General features: G+C 47.4%; 1 protein-coding gene across 4 annotated transcripts in view; it reads right to left on the bottom strand.

Moving 5' to 3' along the window:
- Positions 1 to 10,755: 10,755 nt before the first annotated feature.
- The window catches only part of mapkap1 (MAPK associated protein 1), a 45,214-nt gene continuing 32,923 nt past the window's right edge, over positions 10,756 to 23,046 (bottom strand). For all 4 annotated transcript variants that reach the window (XM_049019938.1, XM_049019935.1, XM_049019936.1 and 1 more), the window contains exons 10-12: positions 21,743 to 21,880; positions 13,464 to 13,561; positions 10,756 to 12,204 (exon numbers count right to left, since the gene is read on the bottom strand). In XM_049019938.1, the coding sequence (XP_048875895.1) occupies positions 12,082 to 12,204; positions 13,464 to 13,561; positions 21,743 to 21,880 (359 nt within the window). In that variant the 3' untranslated portion in view covers positions 10,756 to 12,081. The remainder of the gene's footprint in view (positions 12,205 to 13,463; positions 13,562 to 21,742; positions 21,881 to 23,046) is intronic.

The raw sequence follows: 23,046 nt of genomic DNA on the forward strand, positions 1-23,046 counted from the left end.
CAGTAGTGTACAACTCAATATCAAAACAGACCAGCAGGGGGCAGGCTGATGAGGGACAGCCTGCCTTTCTACAATTACAACACTTGCTCTGAATGATTGTATCTGTATAAAAATGTGTCACGTATCATGATAAAATATAAATTGCTTGTATAATCAACCCATCTTCCAGTTCTGTTGATAGCCACATACATACATCATGGATGCTTTACAGGTCCCAGTTAGCTTAACTGCATGCAGGGACAGGTTTGTGTTTGGGATCCTGTGCTTCTACAATGTAGTAACTCTTTGAGGTCAACAGGGGGCCTCCAAATCTCAAGGGCCACATGTGGCTTGAGCGGTGGCAAACACTGCTGCTACAGGCCACCAAAATGTTACTCGCTTTCTGAGCCATGCTAAGGGAGACCCACAATTATTTATTATATAATCGCTATTCTAGAGTTGCACGAATCTTTTGCGCTATTTACAGAACGGGACGAGCGTTTTGCCCCTGTATTTTGTATGACGTGGGCTCCTGCCTCGGCTCCGTATTTATCTTAGACCAGGATCGCCGTCATCCTGTGTAATCCTTGTACTGCCGATGACCTCCGCCAGGTGGCAGGCGTTGCCCGCAGAACTGCAGCACCCTGAAATAACGCAATACGAAAGCAGAGGCAGGGAATCAAAGAAACATAAAACCCATAACCATTGCTTTCAGTTTTACCCGTAGAACGACAGTACTTGGCTTTAAATAACTAATTTTTACAAGTATTCTTATAATACTCTGGACTAGGTACGTTAAAATCCCATCATCATAAGGAAAGAAGCATTATTTGTTGTGCAGTTATAGTCCAGTTACACTTCCAGATGAAATAGGTATTGTGTTTTTAATGCCGTTACATTTTCCACTACTGGTAAGGGGTGCACCTAATTTATACCAGTTGAGACCGACAGATAAGGGGGATCTATGGTCAAATGGAAAGTCGGCTTTTTAGCTAGACTTGGTGAATTGCAGGTACATACGGTGAAGACCGTGCCCAATTCCAACGGACACTGTGATCAAAATGATTTTTTATAGCACGTGGTACGTAGAATCGTCGCCTACGGTGTTTCTTTTGTGTCACGGAGCTTGTCACGCACACGCGTGTCTGTGTGCACAGGGCCGTAGTCACACATTCTGAGCCGCCTACTTGGGTTGGCACTTTCAATCTGAAGAAATACGAGGCCCCCCTGACTAGGTTTTGGGCCCCCTAAAATCTGCTGCCCCCCCCCCCCCCCGAATCTACCAGCATATCCATGCCTCTCTGAGGCCCCGGCACTTGCAGACAGGTTGCTGACCCTTGCAGGGTCCCAGTCCACCTTGGAAAAACTGCAGTCAAATTATTTTTAAAGTCCAACCTAATTATTTTGAAAATAATAAACACGTGGAAAGGAGATCAGCTTAATAAACACCAAAGAGAAAAAATGTTTAAATAATAATCACTGTGATGGGCACTTAAATGTGGAGGGAAACACTTTCTATTTCTGCAGCAGCCTGCAAGTCTGATACAAAATTATCCTTATTAAGAATAATAAAATATTGTGGCTTATAAAGTCCACGTGTGCGTTAAGCCCCACACCAAGTACTGTTCAGATTTCACACACACTTGACGACTCATCCGTCCCGCACTCTCATTATGCTGATGTTTTAATCAGGCGTCTCCGGGTGCCAGAGGCCCGAATGTGGGACTCGGTGCCAGAGTCGAGCAGCTGGACGCCTCACGGCCTTTATTCAAAGTGAAAACGGAGTCCGGGGAGAGCGCTCACTATCAGATGCCGGCGATCTGTCCGGCTGGATCCCGGCAATCAGTGCTGAGCCCAGACACTGGAATGACCAGTGTGGGTTAGGGGATGCATTATATGACGCAGCCTTAGGAAACAGTGAGGGACCGCTGTCTCTGCGCCCTAACTCTGCCTTCTTGGCTGCTACATGTACGGCCCTATTGCATGAAAACCATTAAATGCTTCTTCCAGTCTGAATATTGTCAATGACAGTCAATGACTTTACTTATCAGTAAACAAAAATGTGAATCAGTAATATTTTGGCTCCGTAGGTTGTTTATTATGCATTATGACTTCCTTATGAAGCGCTCATCTATAATGTACTTATAGATACCTTTATAATGCTTAATCCTTAATGCTTATACTGACCATTATAATGCATTATGAAGGCATCCATAGTGCATTATAGATGGGAGCGTCATTAAGCATTCATGATGCATAATGCACGTAGCTATAATGTGTTATGCCTTTTTAGAAATATTCATAATGCTTTATGGATGATTATTATTTGTTATGAATCTGTTTATAAATTACTAAAAACCTGTCTTAAGTGTTTCCAAAAATATTTCCATAATATTTCTGATGTGAACTAAAATAATGTTAAAAGAACATATCAAAAATAAGTAATTATATAAGCGGTCAAATAAGATCTATACAGGCCGAACCGATCCTGTTCGGAGATGCTGCCTTATACACCTGCTGATTCCCGAGTGATGTGAAATGTTAGCTTTCCTTACATTAGAAATGGCTGAGGAATGGCATTATAAAACACGACTGGATCGAGTCGGGGGCTTTATATATAGATATATTAAGATGTGTAAATGCATTTAATTGGTTTTTGGGAAAAGCGGCTCAAATTGAAGGCGCATCCGAATTCGGCATGTCGCCTGTCGGTATAACGGTCTGTAAGCTGACACAGATAAAACATCAGAGCGGCAGACTGTCAAGTGTAGCGGAGTAAACTTTCATTACCTAAGGCATTTTCCATAAGAGGGTTCCAGCGCGCCACCTCACTCCCTTTTAATATTTACGAGTCCCATCGCAGGGTTCAGCGAGAAGGCAAGCAGCACACGGTGCGTAGGGCCCCTGACGGCCGTCTGCTATTGGGGTTATGGGACGTCCAGGAGGGAATAGGGGCCGCACTGCACAGCTGGGGAGGCGGGGGGGCGGGTGCAGTTATTTTTATATACTACAATCCCTCACAGTGACAGTCCCTCACATTGCTGGAGAACAAGCGTGTTTTGACCGTGAGGGCAGACTATCTGAGGCAGCACAGACACTGCCGTTTAATCCCCAATCTTTATCCAACTCACACGTTTTTTGTTAGGATTAAATATTGGAATTGGAAACCAAAGCGAAAGGCAAATCCCTTCTATTCCATGCTCCCAAAACTATGACTAGAATATCACAAGCGAACGGTGTGTGCAAAAAAATCTCTATCTTGTTTTTTAACCACGTAAAAATTGTAAGATACCGGTACTGCTGCGATAAATTACTTGCAGAACTTGCGTAACTGTAACTGGAGCCCAGGTCTCGTCAAACTAGAGAGTGTAAAGACAAGGCGACTTCGTTCACGGTGCTAGAAAGAGCTTCTTTGCCCCATAGTGTAAACGCGATGGAGAAAATGGCCACGATTTCACCCTTTAAAATGCTTGACTGCAGCCCACTGGGCTGGTTAATCTGAACGACCCTGCCAGCTAAGGGGATTAAATGTAGACGCGCTGCCTTAAATCCAGGGTTAGGCGCTGAGGTAATTGCGATTTCCCATCTAGGATTTAGGTTTGTTAATCACTTGCATTTACACACCCGTGGAAAACTGGTAAAGCCGAAGCAGATCAAGCAGAAGGAGACCACAAAATGCGAATGTACAGTAATAGTGGTCTTTACTGCTTTGACTTAAAACAGAACATGGTTCAACTCGCGTGGCCATCCGTCCATTTTCAAAAAATTGGTATCAATTTAGTGATGCAGTGATGCAGAGCTTATTGTGGAAAGTACGGTATGTGTGAGAGACAGGATACACCCCGGACCGGACATCAGTCCACTTTAGGGCCCAAACACACAGGCTACAATCAGAATTCAGTGTCTGACTCAGAAGGAAACCAGAGAATATGCAAAAACCTCCCATTGATACAGACAGACTCAGACTGGGAGCCTCCAGTATGGACCTGTTCACTATCTACCGGACCACTGCGCTGCCCTCGACTTAAGCAATTGTTTTTAAAAAATGTATGAAACGCAGGTGGGGTTTTTTTTTCTCCCAGAGCCCCATACTGTCATTATTAATAACGCCTGGCACGAAATGCAGGTGTATGTGGCTAAATATACATCTTTTAATTCCTCACCTCAGACTTGGAAAAATATACTTTTCCTATGTGCGTGATGAAAAAAAGCAATATTTTGTTGAAAGTCGTTTTCGGCGAAGGAGGATCCAAGCCGCCGCCGTTAAATAGCGAGATGAGCGCGTCTCGCCGCCTCGCCGCTAATTGCTTTTGCTCAGACCAGCATCCTACTGACGGTAATTAGCGGGCGGGCTGTCGGCGCCCCTCTGCCCGAAAAAGGGGGCTCTCCAAAGGACAGAATCCCTTTGTGTTCCTCCTTCTAATGCGCAGGCGAGGAAGGAGGCTGTTCTCCCTGCACACTTTCTACTTTTGTTTGTTATTTTTCTTCCTTTGAGCGGGGAGGGGGGAAATGGTAGGAGGAATTCTCAATATCCAGAGAAACATGTGATTTCTGCATGTCACCGGCAATTTAAACTCCAGGGAAGTATGGGGGGGGTTGCTGGCAGAACTTATTAATAAAACTTGTCAGCATATCTCCAGTGTTGCGATTCCACAGAAAAAAAGATACGAGAAACGATGTTAATTTAAATGAGATGCAGCCCTTTCGTTTTAATTGCATATATACGTGGTACTCTTCACCAGGCGGGTTTATTCTTAGTTTGGACTTCAGAGAATCGTTGTTTCACGACAGCAAGATGCAGGCTTGAGTCTTCCAGATATGACCCACAAAACCGTTCTTTTCTGTACCTTGACATGCGCTGTAGCTGCCTGTTCCCGGGGACCAGTGGTATCTAACCTTTTCAGTGACAGCTACTTTGACAAGGAAAATACTCCAGCGAAATTCCGAATCGCGCCAATCAGAATGGGGGGGGGGGGGGGGGGGATCCCTTCAGTACATTTCACTGATTGTGCGAAGTGCTGATTTTTTTACCCCGGAATTCTCTGCCAGCCATATACAGCTTCCCCTAACTGTATTGGGGGTAATTCCCTTGGGCTGTAGGAGGACAGAATTCCCTTCACCCTTTGGCCTGACTCCTCACCCCTACCAACCCTTCAGGGGAAACGCCGACAGTTCCTAAATCTCAGAGATATCTTAACAGCAGTTAATGGAGTTCCTGACGCTTATCTCTAATGGTGGTACTATCAGCAGAAACAATTGTGTGCTCCTCTGGGACCCTCTGCTGGTCCTCAAACATGAGGGGGGACTTTTTCCTGCCCTTAAATTTAAACGGAATTATCCAGGTTTGTGCCGTTGGCTGTAGACCTAAACGTGCTTCTCACTCAGGATTCACTGCACAGCTTTAGAAGAAGCCGGCAGTGCAGCATTTAAAATGACCAGATTCAGACCCAAAGATTACAAGTTTAATTCCCAGGTGTGGGAAAACTACTGCTGCACCTTTGAGTTATTAAGGTACTTACACAGAATTGCTTGGTTAAGCACAACAGTACATTAAGTAGTAGTTTACAAAGTACAGCTGTGCACGGTAGAGAAATATGAAGGAGTCTAGAGTTTAATACTGATTACTGTGGCCTGTAAGTGTCTGCAGCACCACCTTGACCACGGTCTTCGTGGAAGGTCTACATTCACCTGTGCCAGAGATCTCCAGAAGCTTCTACCAAACAGAGCGTTAGACTGGCTTCCAAAAAGCATTCTTTCAGGGAATGGAATATAGATATTCTTCCTGTTTCTCAGTGCCTCGATGGATCCAACAGCAGAATTTAATACATACTTATTCTTGGATTGGGGCTCCCTGTGATTCCTGAACGGTCGTGATTTCTGAGACTTCCTGGGTTGTGGGTCTTGGCTGGGAAAGCAGATGAACCAGGGGGTCTCACTCATGAGCGTATGAGTGAAATATCACCATCGGTTGTTGGTTTAACCTCAGCCATGCTGGTTCACAATCATGAGTGAAATGACTGCATTAAATCTCGCGAAGATTTAGGGTCCCAGTTACAGTGCGATACTGTCCTTGGTGTGAATGCAGAGACCAATCACAGACACGGGAAGATCTGCACAATGAGGATCCGTTATCCATTACACCAGTGCAAACCCGGCCACGAATAACGCAGTTACCGATAATTAAAGAATATTAGCTACTGAGTGAGATGTGTTATTTAACGTGTAATGATGACCACCAGCGTAGTTTCTATTTGAGACATCCATCCAAGCGCGAAACACTGATAACCGCCCCCCCCCCCCCCCCCCCCCGAGGGTCGTGTTTATTCATCTCCCCCACTTTACTCTCTCTTTTTTTTAAATTCTGCTGTGGCTGCATCCAGTGCCTCAGAGGCCGCCTTAATGAGGTGCCAGGAGAAAGCGCCGCATTACTGGGGGGAGGGGGCTCCTGGAAATCCCCCCCCCCCCTCTGATTTTCGGTGGTGCCGAACTTTTTTTTTTTTGGCTAATTATAAGATGGTCTGTAATCTTCTCTCTTTTCCCCTGGGAAGGGTTGGGTGGGGGAGGTGAGATTCTGTAGGAGAGAAAGAGAAAAAGAAAGAAAAAAAAGAAAATGAGTGGGGGTGCGGGAAAGAGTGATCATGAAGGAGGAGTGTTGATTTATACAAATATTCCACTTCTGTTAACTTGCCTGCTGAACACGGGAACAGCTGGAGGACCTTGCCGGTATGCGTATCCCAGCAGCCCCAGCATCCTGGAGTCCAGCGTGCCCTTAAACAGCCCCAGCGGACAGTCAGCCCGGCATTACCGTTAAGTATGAGTTATTAGGCTCTCAGTTGCAACAGTATTAACTAGACAGGAAATGAGATTGCAGGCTTCACACAGAAGCACATATTAGGCATGTTAACAGTGAAATACAATAACAATATCGGGTCTGATAACTACTGGGTCTTTGCTGATCCTCTGATTTAAGGCCCCTAGAGCCAGGCTGGGGGCGACTTGCGCTGACCTCTGTAAGCGGCCATAAAGGCGTCGCCCTTGACCGGCCTGATCGCGCTCTAAGCCTCTCCACTCTCAGGGCGTTTCACCGCTCCGTCTCACGGAGTCGAGAAATGGGAGAACCAGGATGATGGGAAGGAAGGCAGGAAATAGGAGCGGCGTAAACAAACGGATGTGCTCCGCTCGCCGCTAAGCTCCGATTCATAAACGCCCTTTGGAATCTATTCATTATCACCCCGCATTTAAATATTCATAATTCATTCATCAGGGCTCATTCAAATTGGATGATTACCATAATCAAAATGGAGCTTTGGTGAAAGAAATCACTCCAGGGCACCGGAGACAGAAGCTGACTCGACGTACCTCAAACAATCGGAGCCATCCATCCTCGCTCTCCAGCGTCTGCTTTGATTATCATTTGATTTCCACTGGCCCACTGCTCTTTGGGGCAGAAGAGCACCTTCCACTTACTGGGTGCCGTCCGCCTCTCTGCTGCACAAAGGCCGACACACATGCACTCCCCCAGTTCCCATCATGCCCTGGGGCTCTCCCTGCCCATCAGCAGTGCTTTGCCCAGTGAAGCATGTGTGCTGCCCGGCTCAGGGGCTGCACGCCCACCCTGGGTGGGGGTGGGGGTACGCAGTGGCACCTCATACCACACAGGTGAAACTACAGTGCCCCCTACAGGGCTCTTATACATCGCAGCAAAGAGAGGATGCCGCGGCTGAGACAGATTCTACGTATCAACCAGCAAACAATGGAGATCTGGTGTCTTATGGGTGATTTGCCCTAAGACTCCACACCCTCAACAACAGGAGGGTAACTGAGCAAAACTGTGAGGCTTTTAGGGCAAAATCTCCATGACCACAGATATTATTTAGCATTTATTTATGCTACAAAGAATTTCTCTCTGGGATCAATAAAGTACATCCTATCAAGTGTGTATCTTCTATCATTCAAGATGACTGCGCTAGTTACTCTGCACCATTAAAAAGGTGAATGTACTTGGGTCCGTCCTCATTTTCATGTCAGCACTTAGGGCTTCTCAGTTTAAATAACTCATTCACTTTGAACTGATGTAAAAATGAATTTGACAAATGGCACCTCTGTAATAACAGATCAGGCATGGTGCCCCCGGGTCAATGACAGTACCTTCACGTCGATACACCCCGTGGGTTTGGTCATGTACAGATCATCGTCTGCAGAGACTTATCACAGGGGTCTACTTCAGTCAAATAGTTTCTTGTATGTATATAAAACATAAATGCTTAAATGAATGTCCCTGCTGAAATGAAGCTTCGTTTGATATTTATACAAATATATTGGAATGTGTTTGCATATCCCATCTTGTCCTCTGTTTTTTTTAGGACATGTTCACATACTGAGGTGTGAATCATTTATTCTGCCCCCTGGAGCATTTGTTAGAGAGTTAAGAACTTTGTGTAAGAGCCCAGTAGAAATGTGTCTTCTCTGCTGAGCATGGGAATTGAACCAGCAACCTTCTGTTCACTGGCATAAAGGCCGAACACACACAGACACACACCACTCCCCAGGAAGAAAAAAAACACACACGGAAGCCAAAGAGGAGACATTAATGACGTCAGACACCGTGCTACTATGCATTAGCGGCACGCTGTTCGATAAGCGCATGCAAAAACGCATGGAGATGGGATTGGAGCTCATGCATATTCATGCGGGCGGTGAAGAGCTGCGTGAGAGCGAGCGCGTGGCACCTCTGACCTGTAAAGGTACTTAATGAAGAAGAGTAAAAAAAAGAGACCAAAATGAATAGCCTTTTTTTTTGGTTGGATGGTCTCTGAAGTTGAGGCTGGGATGTGCTGTCCACACTCATCCCCTCGCTGGAGCATCTCATCCAGCCTGACAGCAAGGCTGCGGCCGCTCATTGAGCTCCACAGCACCACATTAATTCTAATATAGGTGCATCTTTACAGGCGCGATGAACAGAGAGTCACTGGGCTTGAGAGGGATGGTGGTGGGGGGGGGCAAGGAGAGGAGGCTGGGGAACTCCCACCAGCCAGAGTCACCCCAGGGGGGGGTCAGGCACGCAGCGGTGGAACAGTTAGCCTTCACTCCATCCTCTGTGAGGTAGAACCTCCAAAGCTCTCTGTTCACATGTGACACTGGCACTAAGGACTCCAACATCAGCATCTACAGCCTCACTGTGTGGGGACACCACAGGCTCAAGCAACGGGGCCACAAAGGATGGGATTGGGTCTCTCACTAGCGCCCCCTAGGCCCAAGGCTGGGGAAGCGGAGCGTAGCTCCACAAGTTAGGTGGCGCCAGTGTAAGGAAAGGACGTGTTCACTGTAGCGAGAGCGCCCTCGGGGCGATGAATCACAGACTCATGTGAACAACTCTCACGGCGAGGGCTGGCAGCTCGGCCCGGCTGCCGAGGGCCCGGGGCGGGGTGGAGAGGGGGGGGGGCGATTCTGTAAACATCGCTCTCCGTCTCGGCCAAGCTGCCAGCTGGCCTCCACCAGCCCACGGCGAGGCTCACGACCTTGGCCACGTTGCTCAGGGACACACGAGACAGGTACCCAGCAAGGAGCTTGATCAGAAGGTAATGGGTGGGTGTGTGTGTGTGTGTGAGGCTGTGTCTATGCCCTGGCCAATGCCAGGCGTACAAACGTCGTGCCTGGGGGTATCCACTGCAGATATTCTTCTAAAAGCTGTTGCTTTAGCGGATGAAGGCCCCTTTGTCAGTATCCAGAATGAAAATCAAAAACTTTTACCACATACCGTTCTTCCTAAATATTTCGATTTTTAAAAGATTTTTAATTTAGAAATGGTTAGTAAAGAAAACTCTGAACGCAAGCATGTAAATGGAATTAGTGACACAATCGCAGAGACCATCAGGTCAGAGGTTTATCTGTCTCTCGGACGGCTCGGGGGGCTCGGCCGGGACTCCACACACACACTGACCCTCTGCTCAGCTCAGCTGCTTCAGAAGGAAGGGCAGACCTGGCTGGGGGTGCCATCCAGGCGCACGCTTTAGGGGAGGGCGGGCAGCACAGCGGGGGCAGCACCAACACTGACTAACCCCCACCACCGATGACCTACCTTTCCCTTAAGGAGCCCCAGAAGCACATGATTACTGCAGGGCCGCAGGGATCCGGAGCACAAGGCTGGAAATCAGGACAGGCGCCAACCGATTGCAGGTCACACTCGCACACACCTATGGACAATTTGGTAACTCCAGTTCACCTCAGAATGTTTTTGCTCTGCAAACCTGGAGGAAACCCCATGACGACATGGGAAGAGCATGCAAACTCCACACCGAGAGCTGGGTGGACCTGAACCCTGGTGTTCAAGGTACAAGACAACTGTATCTTTTACCATTTACTGTGCCTTGAATCATCTGCACATCAATCCCACAATACCTCTAAACATGTATTTATATTTGTAATTAAAATGGAATACTGTACCTGTGTGCGGTTAGCCCCCCCCCCCATCTCAGAAACCTGAACCACCAAGGGAAGGGAACTTATCAAAAATACAGCTCCTCTGTTACTTAGGCTGATGGTCTGGTGGTTGGTATGGCAAGGCAGGGATGCCACCTCCACAGATCCGGGGGTGGGACCGGAGAAAGAAGGTGGCATGTCTGTAACCATGTGCAGAAACACACAGCAAACAGTGATGCATCACGACCAGCCTCCTCTGATGGTCTCGGGTTGGGATGGTAGCCCCGCCTCCCTCAGTCAGAGGAGCACGCGGGAGTTCTGGTCAGACCATGTCACAAATCATAAAGTCAACCAGGATCACTTGAAATGTCTTTAATCAGCACTTCATCCTCAAGCTGGTGTAGATCCCCCATGCATGACCATCTACCAGCTTCAGGAAATCACTGTACGGAGCAATGTCAGTTTACCGTTAAAAAAAAAAATAAAATATACACACACACACACGCACACGCACACACACACACACACACGTAACCAGTCAGCATGAATTGCAGAGAAGCACCTGAGTTGAAAATGGATCTGAAGAACAAACCCCGGAAATTGTAACTTTTTTTTGCAGGAATCACATTATCGATGCCTCCAACCCTGAAAAATACATGAACCAAATAAAACAATCGCAACTTTGAAATGAGTAGATTTTATATAAGTCCATAGCTTTAACAGCAAAAAAAACCTGTAAAAATTATCATACATTCCCTGTCACTGAAGGACAGTCCAAATAAACATTTAATCGTCTGACACCATCTTCCAGTCAGATACAACTTGCACAAAAAAAAAACACCACATTCACAGATACTAGTAAAAAGTCCAGGTATTTATATAATCAGCTGTAAAAATCCTCCTCCTCTACAACAGGTTCCTTCCCCACAGGATGTTAAAAGAGTTTCCCACGTACACAGGTAAGGTGGAATATTCCCCCTTAAGCTCATTTTTTCGACGCTCTCTTTAAAAATCATCGCGACCAGAATACTGGTCAAACTGTCACGGTTTAACGTCGTATAATAATAAAGTTGAGGCACTGAAGTTCTATGGCCAAAGCAGGTTTGTGTGTGATGTTTAACCCTTAGATGTGACTGCTACATACGAGGCGCCGAGTCGATCGCGTCGGGTGTCACCGTAGGAACCCCAGTGGAAATGCGGAATGGGGAGGGGGGGGGGGGACGTGAGCTGTTCTCGGTCTGACTTTTCCGCTCTTGTCTGGACCGTACAGCGTCTGTACAGCTGCTTTCATAGGCAGTGGACACATGAACTGTCAAGACCGCTTCTGTACAAGGACACAGTAACCATCTGTATATTTTCACCACAGTTCAGGAGATTCAAGATTTAAAAAAGGAAGGGAAAAGAAAAAAGAAAAAAAAAAAAACCTTGGCTTCATTCCACAAGCCTGTGCAGCTCCGCTCTGCCCACCTGCCCACCTGAACACACTGGCCAGGAGACAGACACAGGAAACAGTTACTGTCTGATACAGCTGATGAGTTGAGCCCGTCTTTTGTTGAGTGGGGGGGGAGTATCCCAAAAAAGGGGGCGTTAATGAGTGGTGACCCCTGCAATGTCACCCAGAGAGGACCCTCATGTCCGTTCAGCCTTGTCCACCCTGGGCCAGCAGGGGGTGCTGTTGCCGCCCTACTGACCCGCCTTCTTGTCCTTCTGGAAGCTGAAGCTGGTGCGGCGGCTGAGCTTACGCTGCTTCTGGGCAAAGTATTCGGCGCGGGAGGTACTGGCCCGCGACTCCAGGATGTAGTTCACCTGGGGGGGGGGTGCATGACATGTCATATGAGTGCATCAGTTAGACTCGGTCGGTGTCTATTCCGGCTTTATGATAAGGCAGGGGTGAGGTGGGGCAGGGGGCTAGGCGACGCGTGTGCGGCGCAACATAAGCAGGCCGCAGGAGGAGAAACACGTCAGCTCCGTGACAAACGACCTCCTGACCCAGTGGCCATTAATCACCCTGCTGCTCTTTTCAGGTATGATTTCTGTACCGGTACTTACCGCACTGACAAATCGCTCACACACACAACGCACGCACGCACGCACACACACACACACACACACACACACACACACACACACACACACACACACACACACACAACGCATGCACATACACACACACACAATGCGTGTACGCACACGCACACACACACACAATGCGTGTACGCACACGCACACACACACACAATGCGTGTACGCACACACACACACACACACACACACACACACACACACACACACACACACACACACACACACACACACACAACACGCACATAGGTCACTCAGCTCAACTTGTGTGACTTCACATTTGCTCAGTACATTACAGTACACAGGTTCCTGTGTTACAGTAGCACACCTACGCCCCGAGAGCCTTGCACTGTCCTGTGCTCCCCATGTCTGAGGACGACATGCAGCCTCCGGAGCGCAGTCGAAGGGACACGCTTCCATCACGGCATACTTTCACAGAGAACTCTCAACTGATGATTCTTCTCAGAAAGCCCTCGCAGTGACTGCGCGGCCTCGCGGTGGGGGAGGGGGCATGTCCATCGCAGGAGGAGCACACTGCCCTGTGGGCAGTTTCACCAGCGCAGGCGAATCTGTTGGGGACCATGCGTGTGTATAGGCGGGAGCGGGGGGTGTAACGCGGTCATCGTAAGTGGGGCACACACTGGCCGGTCACCTGCGGGGTGGGGGCCTGCTGGGTCTGCCGCAAAAAATATCCGCGCTCTAACAGCCCGGTGAAGATGGGCAAACAGTACCACAGTAAGCCATGTGCTGCTCGCCCACGCAGCTCTGAGCAGACAGGGAACTGCCCAGACTCCTTCACATCAACCAGAACATACTGGTCACCACTCAATCAAAAACCAAACATACCCAAGAACAGCAAACGTATTTATGCATCTGAGATCGAATATTACAGGATAGCTATACACAGCATATAAGGTCGCAAGTAAAGTTAACTTGAACCCATGACTCCTTAATAACAACTAACCGAGACCCCGATATCTCACCTTCAGCACAATCTCGTTGACCGTGGCAGCGTCCGATTCAAAGTAGAGCGGCTTGTAATCATGATTGCTGAGATATGTAAGCTTAAAGATGGCGTGACCTACAGGGCGAGAGGGGAGAGGGTGTTAGTGCACTGAAAGAGAAGATCAGAAAGAGGGGGATGACGACGCAAATGGAGGTGGGAAGGACCAATCCCCAACCCAGACCTCCAACCCGAGAGATGGGGGACGACCGACCAGGACAGAGACCCACACACATGGACAATTCGATTATACTCTGTTATTCTGTTAAGGTTCACAATTTTGTCCAAAACACCATGTTGCAAACTAGATCTTTTGATTAGAGAAGCATATTTTATGTGCTGAAGGGTACAACAGCAGGACTCATTCAGGGATTTAGCCAAGCCTGAGGGTACCATCCAGTGGGCTCCTGCACCAGGCTGGTACAGCTGTTCCTGTAGACAAACTCCTTTTCTCATACACTCACTCACTCACACACACACAAACACGTGCAGGCACACACACACGTTAGTATTCACACGTCCATTCATTTCTGAGTATAACCCTAATCCCAATTATGATAACCTAAACCCCTACCCAGCTCTAACCTTAACGATAAAGAACCAAACAAAATGCTAGGGATGCACCTGTCCAATATTCCAATCGGTACTGACACTGATCCAGACCTATTAGATGGATCAGGTACCAGCCATACATGACCGATCCACACCTGCTACTTGTTTAGTTTTTGGCAATCTGTAAAAAGACATTATATTCTTGATAAATCTATATGTACAGTCGCACGACAGTTCTTTCCTATTTTTAAATGTGTTTTTGCGGCATTCAAGCTGAAATCTAACGCTGCCACTCAGTTTTTCTGCCACTCAGTGGGCATGAGCACAGTGACTTCCTTTTGCTGTGATGTCATGCGCTTACCTTTTGCAGCAGGGTGACGATCTGGGAGTATTATACACTTTCAACAGCAACTAGATTCACGATGATCACAATCATTTGCAATGCTTATAAAAACTAAAATGATTTGGGCGTGGCTAGCTTGAGCTGCTTTGCACACTCGCTGCAGCTTGTGATACAAGACTGGCTGTGATGGCAGCAAAGTGCAAGTTACCAGCAGGAGGAAAAAATGTGGGGCATTTTAAGCATTCGCCGCTTGTATATACTGTATATTGTATATACTCTTGGAATATGTTCAAATTAAGCGGCAAAATGCCTTAAAACACTTGAAACAACATGTGCAAATGTTTTTCATTGCAGTCACAGATTTTTATAAAATAAAGTTTCCCTTTGTGGGGACTGGAAAAATGATCCCAACAACATTAAAATAAGAGGTTTTTATCACATTGTGGGGGTATTTGTAATATATACATATCCCACACACACGCATGCAAACTGAGCCAGAGCAGTGCTAACGCTAATTCTCGACCAGCTGCAGTGGGCAGCAGCGTTGGCTCACTGTGAAAGACAACAGCTGACTAACAGAAGGAAAGCTATGCTTTGAGTGCAATAAAAAAAATGTATAATCAGAAATAACATTGTGGCAACGATATAGCGCAGTGGTTAGGGGTCCTAACTAGGCCGAAACTGGTTCAAGGTGCCAGGAGAAATCCCACTGTATTACTGAATATCACTGAATATGTTACTTAACTTGGAGGTATCTGGTTAAAAAATACTCAGGTGTAGAAAAGGATCAGCTCTGAAGAGCAGCATTAGCTGACCTACTAAGATATTGCAATATTTATTAGTGCTGACCAAGAGCCCGCACTGGGGGTTGTGTCAGGCTCAGTGGGTTAGGAAGCCAAAGGTCATCGCTTCCACAGAATGAATTCACCTTTGGGTCCTTGAGCGGGGGCCCTTAACACCAAATGCTCCAGTGGCTGTCTAAGCCAACCTTCTCAGCTGTATGCCGCTTTGGATAAAAGCATCTATTAAAGAATCGGAAATGGAAACACTAACTGTGGCGCGTTCGAATGCCGCGGCCTCAATTGTGAAACTAGATACTAACGTCAAGGTCAGTGTTCTGGAGGAACGATCTCCAGCTCCGCGCAAAGACGGCTGGCTGCATTTCCGTAAGACCGAAAATAGCGCAACTATGGATATCGAAATCTGCCTCTCAAGTACTTTTCCTGATAGATATATTCCTGCCTACTAAGAATGAGCAAAATGAAAGCAGACGATACATTGGGAGAAGGCTACTCTTAACTGGAAACATCGGTACCTTTAGATAAAAAGGCACAATAAAAGCAGTTAATTACCGTTCGTACGTTTTATGGAATACTTAAAATTAGCAACGGTAAACAAAGGCTGCAGACGAGGATTTAAGGCCGTCGATGATCAGCCTCCTAGATACATCTGCGGTCAAAAAACACAAAGCACCAGCATTTTATCATAATATGATAATTAAACATCATTATGAAACACTAATTATGACCAGAAATTCCCTACACAGATATTGTCTAATAATTTTATTCAAAAACCTTTAAAATAATATGACAAATTAGCCTCTGGTGCTGCTAATGTTCAATCTATTTTAAGTCTCATTTAAAGAAAGCGAACTCCGAAATTCCTAATTGAAGACTAATTAGTATGTAAATGTATTCAGATTATGTAGCTGCAGATTAGTAACTGAGAATTCCAAGTTAATTTGACAATTACTGCCTCAGATGTTTTTTTTTTTTAAGTTCTCTTGGACGATCAAAAAACATTATTTGTGTTTTTATAAAGCCCTTATATTTCCATGCCTTTGTGAAAATCATGCTGCTTTCTGAGGTCTCCGATGTTAATTGTCCCCTGCGGCTTGCCGTACACACAAGTTAACAAAAGCTACGCCCTCCACTCTGGTTCTACTGAAATCCAGTCCATTTGACACTCTCAGGGGCAGAAGCAGGCCACACGAAACAACAGCAATGTCTTACCTCTGAATTAATTCATGTTAATGTATAGTAATGCAAATGAATGGCAAGACCTCCAGTAACCAGGTAAAAGCTAACAATGTAAATTTAAAAAAAAATAAAAAAGACGATCCCAAATGGATAGTTTCACATTCCTTGTTTTACAGAATGGCATAATCCATTATGGCATTTAAGTGGGTATTTAATTTATTTTTCTCTCATGCATCTTGGGAAATAAAAATTCATACAGAGACAATACGTCAAAATGATGGGGGGGGGGGGGGGGCTTCCATTAAGGAATTTTTCGGCAGAAAATGGCTTTTCCACCATCAATCTATTATAAAGAGCTCATTATTATCAACGTAATGGTTCATCACATTTGCAGTGTGGCTTCCAGCTCGATGTGATGAGAGAGAGTCTGGTTCTGTCCCTGTGGAAACTGCAGAGCCCTCCACGTTCAGTGGGCCAGACGACTCGGAACAACACAGAAGGTACGAATGCTCCACCTTCACAGCTCACAAAGTCACAGCAGAACCACAACAGAGGAATTTCCACTACAACCATCGTGACAGGCCTAGAGACCGACAGAAGGAGTGTTTGGAGTTGCTGCTTGGAAGGTTAAGGTGGGCTTCCTTCTACAATGCCCCCCCCATCAGAAAAGTGTGTGTGTGTGTGTGTGTGTGTGTGTGTGTGTGTGTGTGTCTATATATATATATATATATAAAAATGTAAATCCATTACTCTTCGTCAACTACCTCACCATCTTGCACGCCTTCCAACCTAAACGCCTGAAGCCACATGGGATTGCCTGCGTTTGCCAGCTCCACCCCACCCCCCCCCCCAAGAAAAAAAAAACAAGAGGTGGGGGATCTCCAGGGAGACTTGGGTTGCCACTGAGGATGCCGCGGCCCTAATGAATTATGATGATTAATGAAATGATGACCATAAAAATGAATCATGCAGTGGTATCTGGGGTAGGGTATGGAGGAACACAGACGCTGCGAGATGGACTGCCCCCCCCCCCCACCCCTGATCCTGATCCAGCACCTTCACAGGGTCCCTTTACAGAGGTCCATGCTCCTTCGGAACCTCAGTCACTTTCGCTTATGGGATGTTCATAGGCTGGACATCCAAATGTTCATAGAGGACGATGAGATGGGAAAAAATGCACAGAAATCGGAGGCAGGAGAGGCCAATGGTCCTAATGACATCATGACCACCCAACCCAGGGGACCCAGAATCAAGCATCCACCAGCGAAGATGGAATTCAGCAGCTCCTCCTGAAACTAGCGAGAGCCTTTCTGTGCCCAGTCACGGGAAGGACAGCCCAGCCACAGAACCACAGTGTCAGCCTATTTTGGCTGCAATAATTTGGTTTATTTCTGATATGGTCCAGTAACATTTCCAATGACCTGCTGTTACCTGGCGACTGCTGAAGAGGACGGCAGAGGAGTACTTACACAGCCTGGAGAGCAGCGAAGCGGGCGCCGTTACGGCAGTACGCACAAAGCCCGTGCCAGCGGAAGCCTTACAGAGCAGCGGGATGTGCAGACCAACTTAGACGACATTCCAAAGACCGCAATTGCAAATTTCACCCGCAACTAAAATGTGTATAAGCAGACTGATGAACTGCTTCTGTAAATACAGGGTGTATGTACAGCAGCAGAGCGCGAGGCACGCATTCCTGTCCCTCGGCCGGTCGCCCAGCAGGACTGCCGACTTCTCCCTCACCCTACAGCAGCCAAAAGCACCCAGGTGACTTAAAGCTCCCTAACCTGCTCCGTACATTATCGTCTATCTAAACAAGCCAACTGCTCCTTAGCGTTTCCTGAGTTAGGCTGTTTTGTAGGAAGAAATGCTAGCAAGTGCTTTCTTCACCGATGGGACCCCTTTAAAACTTTAAATGGGAGTCGGACTCGGGGAGCTACACGACGGGACGTCCCCAACTACGGGACAGCCACCATTTTATAAAAGCTCGCACTTTAACATCCCTCTTGGAATCTCTATCCCGCCGTTCCAGGACTTCGCTGGACTCTCACAATGCAGGGAAAAATAACGACAGCGAAGACACGCAAGTTCATCATGTAATTTCATTTTTTAAATTCTCCTCCTTCCCTCCCTCCCCAAAAAACCTTGGTGGCTATTAATCACTGGCTTGACATCCGCCCGCAGTTCCTCTTAATGAGAGCCAGCCTATCCAGACACTGCACCACACTCTAAAGGCACCTATGCGCATTGACACATCCCCCCTGAACACAATCTTAACGTCTTAATCAAACCTGGTGTCAAAGCACACGAGGTGGGGGTGGTGGGGGGGACGCACTGCTCATGCATGAGCTGTCCTACTGGGAAATCTCACAGTGGACCCCCCCCCCGATGTGACAGCATCGCTTCCCAGCTGCCACCTGGTGCGAGAGACACGCAGTTCAACACGCCCTTTCCGGGTGGCGTTTGCCTTGTTCCCACAGTCTGCCCCTCATCAATCATGCCCTGAAAGGCGGGGCCGTGTATGTGTCATACCCAATCAGACGTGAGCGGGAGCCAATCTGAGGGGCAGCCCCGCCCTCTTTTTTAATTGGCTGCAGCAATTAAACAAAAACCTACCAGTGTTTCTACAGAAGGGACGAAGCAACCTTATAAATGCCTTATGAATGCATTTATGAGAAGGAAGAGGTGATAGATGTCAACTGTTACGAGTCGCGGATTTCATTCATGATTAAACTGAGTGAAGCAGAAGAAAAGATTGGGGGGAAAAAAAAAATTGTGCCCAGCAGTACTGTACTGAGCTGGGAGTAAACAGAGTACAATTCCCAGTCTGTGAGCACAGGCCTAAACCTCACATCTGAGCTTTTTTTAAAAAAATAAATAAAATAAAAAAAATCACTAAATTCTGATTACTTTTTTGACAAACGTATGCGGGAGCCAGTGAAATAAATGCAGAAATTGTGAAGCAGAGCCCTTCTGCCCTGATTAATGCAATAACCCAAATCAGCAAACTCAAACCCTATAAATATAATTCCACAACCCTTCCCTTCTCCCCCAGCTTACTCCCCCCCCCCCCCCCATCCCTCAACCCTTAAGCCTTTCAAAGACAACACTTTTTTTGGGCAAGGTAAACAGCTTATGTGCCCCCCCCCCCCCCCCCGAACCCCATGAGTGGGAATCGATGGCGCTAGAGGTGTGCTCATAAATCAGAGAGGCCTCCTTTTACCTGTCACTAATCTGCCCCCCCACCCCTCCCCCCTCCAGTGCAGCCTGGCACTGCCACATGACTTAAGCTGGGAGTGTGACGTTCCCATCTGCGGACCTTTTCATTCTCACGGTACAGCCCTGGTATGTATCTCGGGGAAAAAAAACCACTCGGAGAGGGTGGGTATCGATTAGACTCCAGGGCAGAGAACTGCCTTTGCACAACGGCCACTCCGCACCCCCTGCTGGCAGGTTCCCATTAATAAACCAGCCGCACCATATACCACAGGCACTTTTACATGTTTTTGATATCTTATAGGTGATCTGGCCTAAGTGTTTACAGGAGGCATTAAAAGCCAGAACATCACTGGTGTCTGAATCTCCATCTGCATCAAATGTCGAGCGTTGCTGCAGAGCCAAAGGTCAGGGGGTACCTCCGCGGCCGGGGAACGAGCGAGGAATGAAGCAGGGTGACAGGAAAGCTGGAAGACAGGACCGGTGTTCCTTAGGCAGAGCTGGGCATGTCCCCCCCCCCCCGCCCGCCATTAGCTGGCCTTCATTAATCTTCATGTCATCTCCTTTAAGCAGTCATGTAGAACGGCTCGATGGAGCGGGGGAACACGGTAACACCGCGGTGGGCGCTAGGGGGTTAACGCGTCGTTACAGTCTCTACTCGGCAGAGGAACGGGTCCTGATGGGGGAAATGTGCGTGTGCGTGCGTGTGTATGTCTGCGCGTGTGTTTGTGTGTGCATGTGAGGAAACCGCAACCTGCTTCTAGACAGGACCTTCATACCCCGTGACCCCCAAGGTACCAGGTGTCTCACTTCAATGCAAAATGCTCAGTCATACTGAACGAAAGGCGGACGAAATCCAGCGAGCAGAACGTGGAGCTCTGAAGACTATCACGCTGGTGAAAAGGCCCGAAGAGCTCACTACCTCCCCAGGGCGGGCTGCTTGCTGGTGAGAGCGTTTGCACCAGCCTTAGCCAGAGGGAGTGGCATGTGATCGACTCGTCATGGCTGCTGTCAGATGCGGTTCTGTGGTAAACCGTGGTTACTTAATTTCATCTGATTTAAATAGGACTCCAGTAGACTGCAGAGAGCCTGGGGACGGCTGTTTTGCGTTTTTGTGTAAGGGATCAGGTTTAAAATTAAATAAGACGGAGACGTCTGCGGTGACCGCAGGGGTGGGGTGGGGCACGGCAGCATCACTGCAACGTGGGGGGGCACACGCTCTCAAAACCTAAAACCTAAACCCACACCCTCAGCAGGTGCTGCTCTCAACCAGAACATAGTTACTGGGGTGGTGGGGGGGGGGGAATTCTGTCTCACCCTTTTAAGAAAAATAACCCCACAATGGAAATACTGTAACGCTGTTAGCTCTGGTGATGCTAACTTTTAATATTTATAAAATTGAAATAGTTTGACACATCGAGCTGATATCTGGATTTTTATGAACCTTGTCTGACACTAATGTTAACCAATATACTGTGAATCTGTAGTATTTACTTATTCACTGCATTTATTGTTAAAAAACAACAATAAATACTCCTGTCTCAGAGGCAGACCGGCATGATCCACATGCAACTCCTATTATCAAGCACTCCCAGTGTCAGTCAGGTTTGATGGCCCCTGTGGTGTGGTGGTGGTGGGGGAGGGGGTGGCGGACATGATTACACCATCAGACTTTAATGCTGACGTGGGGGGGGGGGGGGTCCCGCTAGCCATTCACACACTCCCCATTACTCTCTGTGCGCGTTAATTAGTGACCAAGTGGCCCGAAATGTCGATTTCCCGGGAGAGGTCCTGCCTGGGTTATCCATGAGCCCGGCACTTAATCCCCATCCGAAATCTATATTCCGGTCTGAGCCGAGCACTTCCAGCAGCCGGTGACAGCAATTCATTCATGGCCTGAGACTGACCCCTTCCCCCTCCCCTCCAGGATGCTTAAGTCACCCCCGTGCTGCAGTGAGTTTACAGGAGCCTGGGAGAGAGAGTGCCCGACCACCTGGTGTCACCAAGAGTTATCATAAAACAGGACATTATTTACCCCCATATTTGCCAAGAAGGCAAGGGGATCCACAGACCTTGCAACAAGCCTAATGATGACTGACTGGCTGAGGGACAGAAGAGGCCCTGGGGCATGCAGGTACACCATTCGCGGAGACAGAAGGGGACGTCTCTTACTGGGACTTTTCTCCTCCACCAGATCGCAGGCGCAGAGAAGATCAGAATCGATGGAGATGGGCTTCTGCCGGATCCAGAACTTGGTGCTGGTCTTCTGATTAGTGACTGGGTCTATCTCCACCTTCTCCCCAGATACACCTGCACAGGGCCAGAAAGACCCGGAACAGTTAAAGTCTGCAACAACACAAGTTTGCATACACTTAGTGATAAACGTGTTGTTTAATCCCTTTACATACATATATTTAGAAGATATAAATGAGGTAAAAGTGAGGCAGATGGCGTACTAAACACACAAACCCAAAATAAAAACTAATTTCTTTCCCACAATTTTTAAGTCATATAAATAGCATAAATTCAATCTCCTTAGCTTGCTTTCATGAGTATCACTCAGTACCACTGAAAACTCAACACAGAGAATCTCCGAGATCATCTTTAAATGCATCATCACATTGGAAACGTTGCCCTAAATTAATCGATATTGGGAAGCAGACTGTGTAACTTGGGCCAAACGGAGGTCAGACTGATAAAATTTGGCGGGAGGGATTCTGGGCAGTTTACAGCATTGATGGAACTTTCCGTAGCATCTGCTGTGACAAGGCTCAGTTAACAGTGTTGGGTTTGTCTGGGGAACGACCAACTGACTCTTCCATAATTTCAGAAAGGTCTGCATTTTGTCTGTTCTCCCGACAAAATAACACTCCTCTACGCATTTTGTCAGATTACAGGGAGGATATTGCCCTGGAGAAAAACCAGGTTCTACATTTACTTGACTCTGTTTCCGCCAGAACTGCAGTATAATTGAATAAAACGAATAGCCAGGCAGGTATCAGAACGCTACGCTAACCTTGTACCCTGGAGCGCTCACGGTAAGAGGCACCAATAGGACTGGATGGACGATGACAGATGACCCAACAGTAACAGCCCAGGGACTCATTTGGTCTGCACAGGATATAGGCCTGCAAACTTCAGAGGAGACTGCATATACAAGCACCCACTTCGCTGTCAGCTCTCTGCAGACCAGCCTCTTACGTACCAGCCCCTGCACTGAGTGTGGACACCCCCATAACCCCCACCTAACCCCTTTCAGCTTCATTCTGCTGGCTGTCACATCAGCAACCACAAGCATTACATCATCTTTCATTCTTCCAGATGTGCTAGAGAACACACTGTCTGGCTAAGTGACGATCAACAGGCAGTAAAACTGCGCATCCAGAAGGCGTGTGGTCTCCCTCTACAGCTGTGCAGACAGATGTAGTTGAGAGAGCAGTATTTTTACATGCGGCGGAGAGTTGCAGAAAGCAAGG

Source organism: Brienomyrus brachyistius, chromosome 7 (genome assembly GCF_023856365.1).
Source record: "Brienomyrus brachyistius isolate T26 chromosome 7, BBRACH_0.4, whole genome shotgun sequence".
NCBI classification, from domain to species: Eukaryota; Metazoa; Chordata; class Actinopteri; order Osteoglossiformes; family Mormyridae; genus Brienomyrus; species Brienomyrus brachyistius.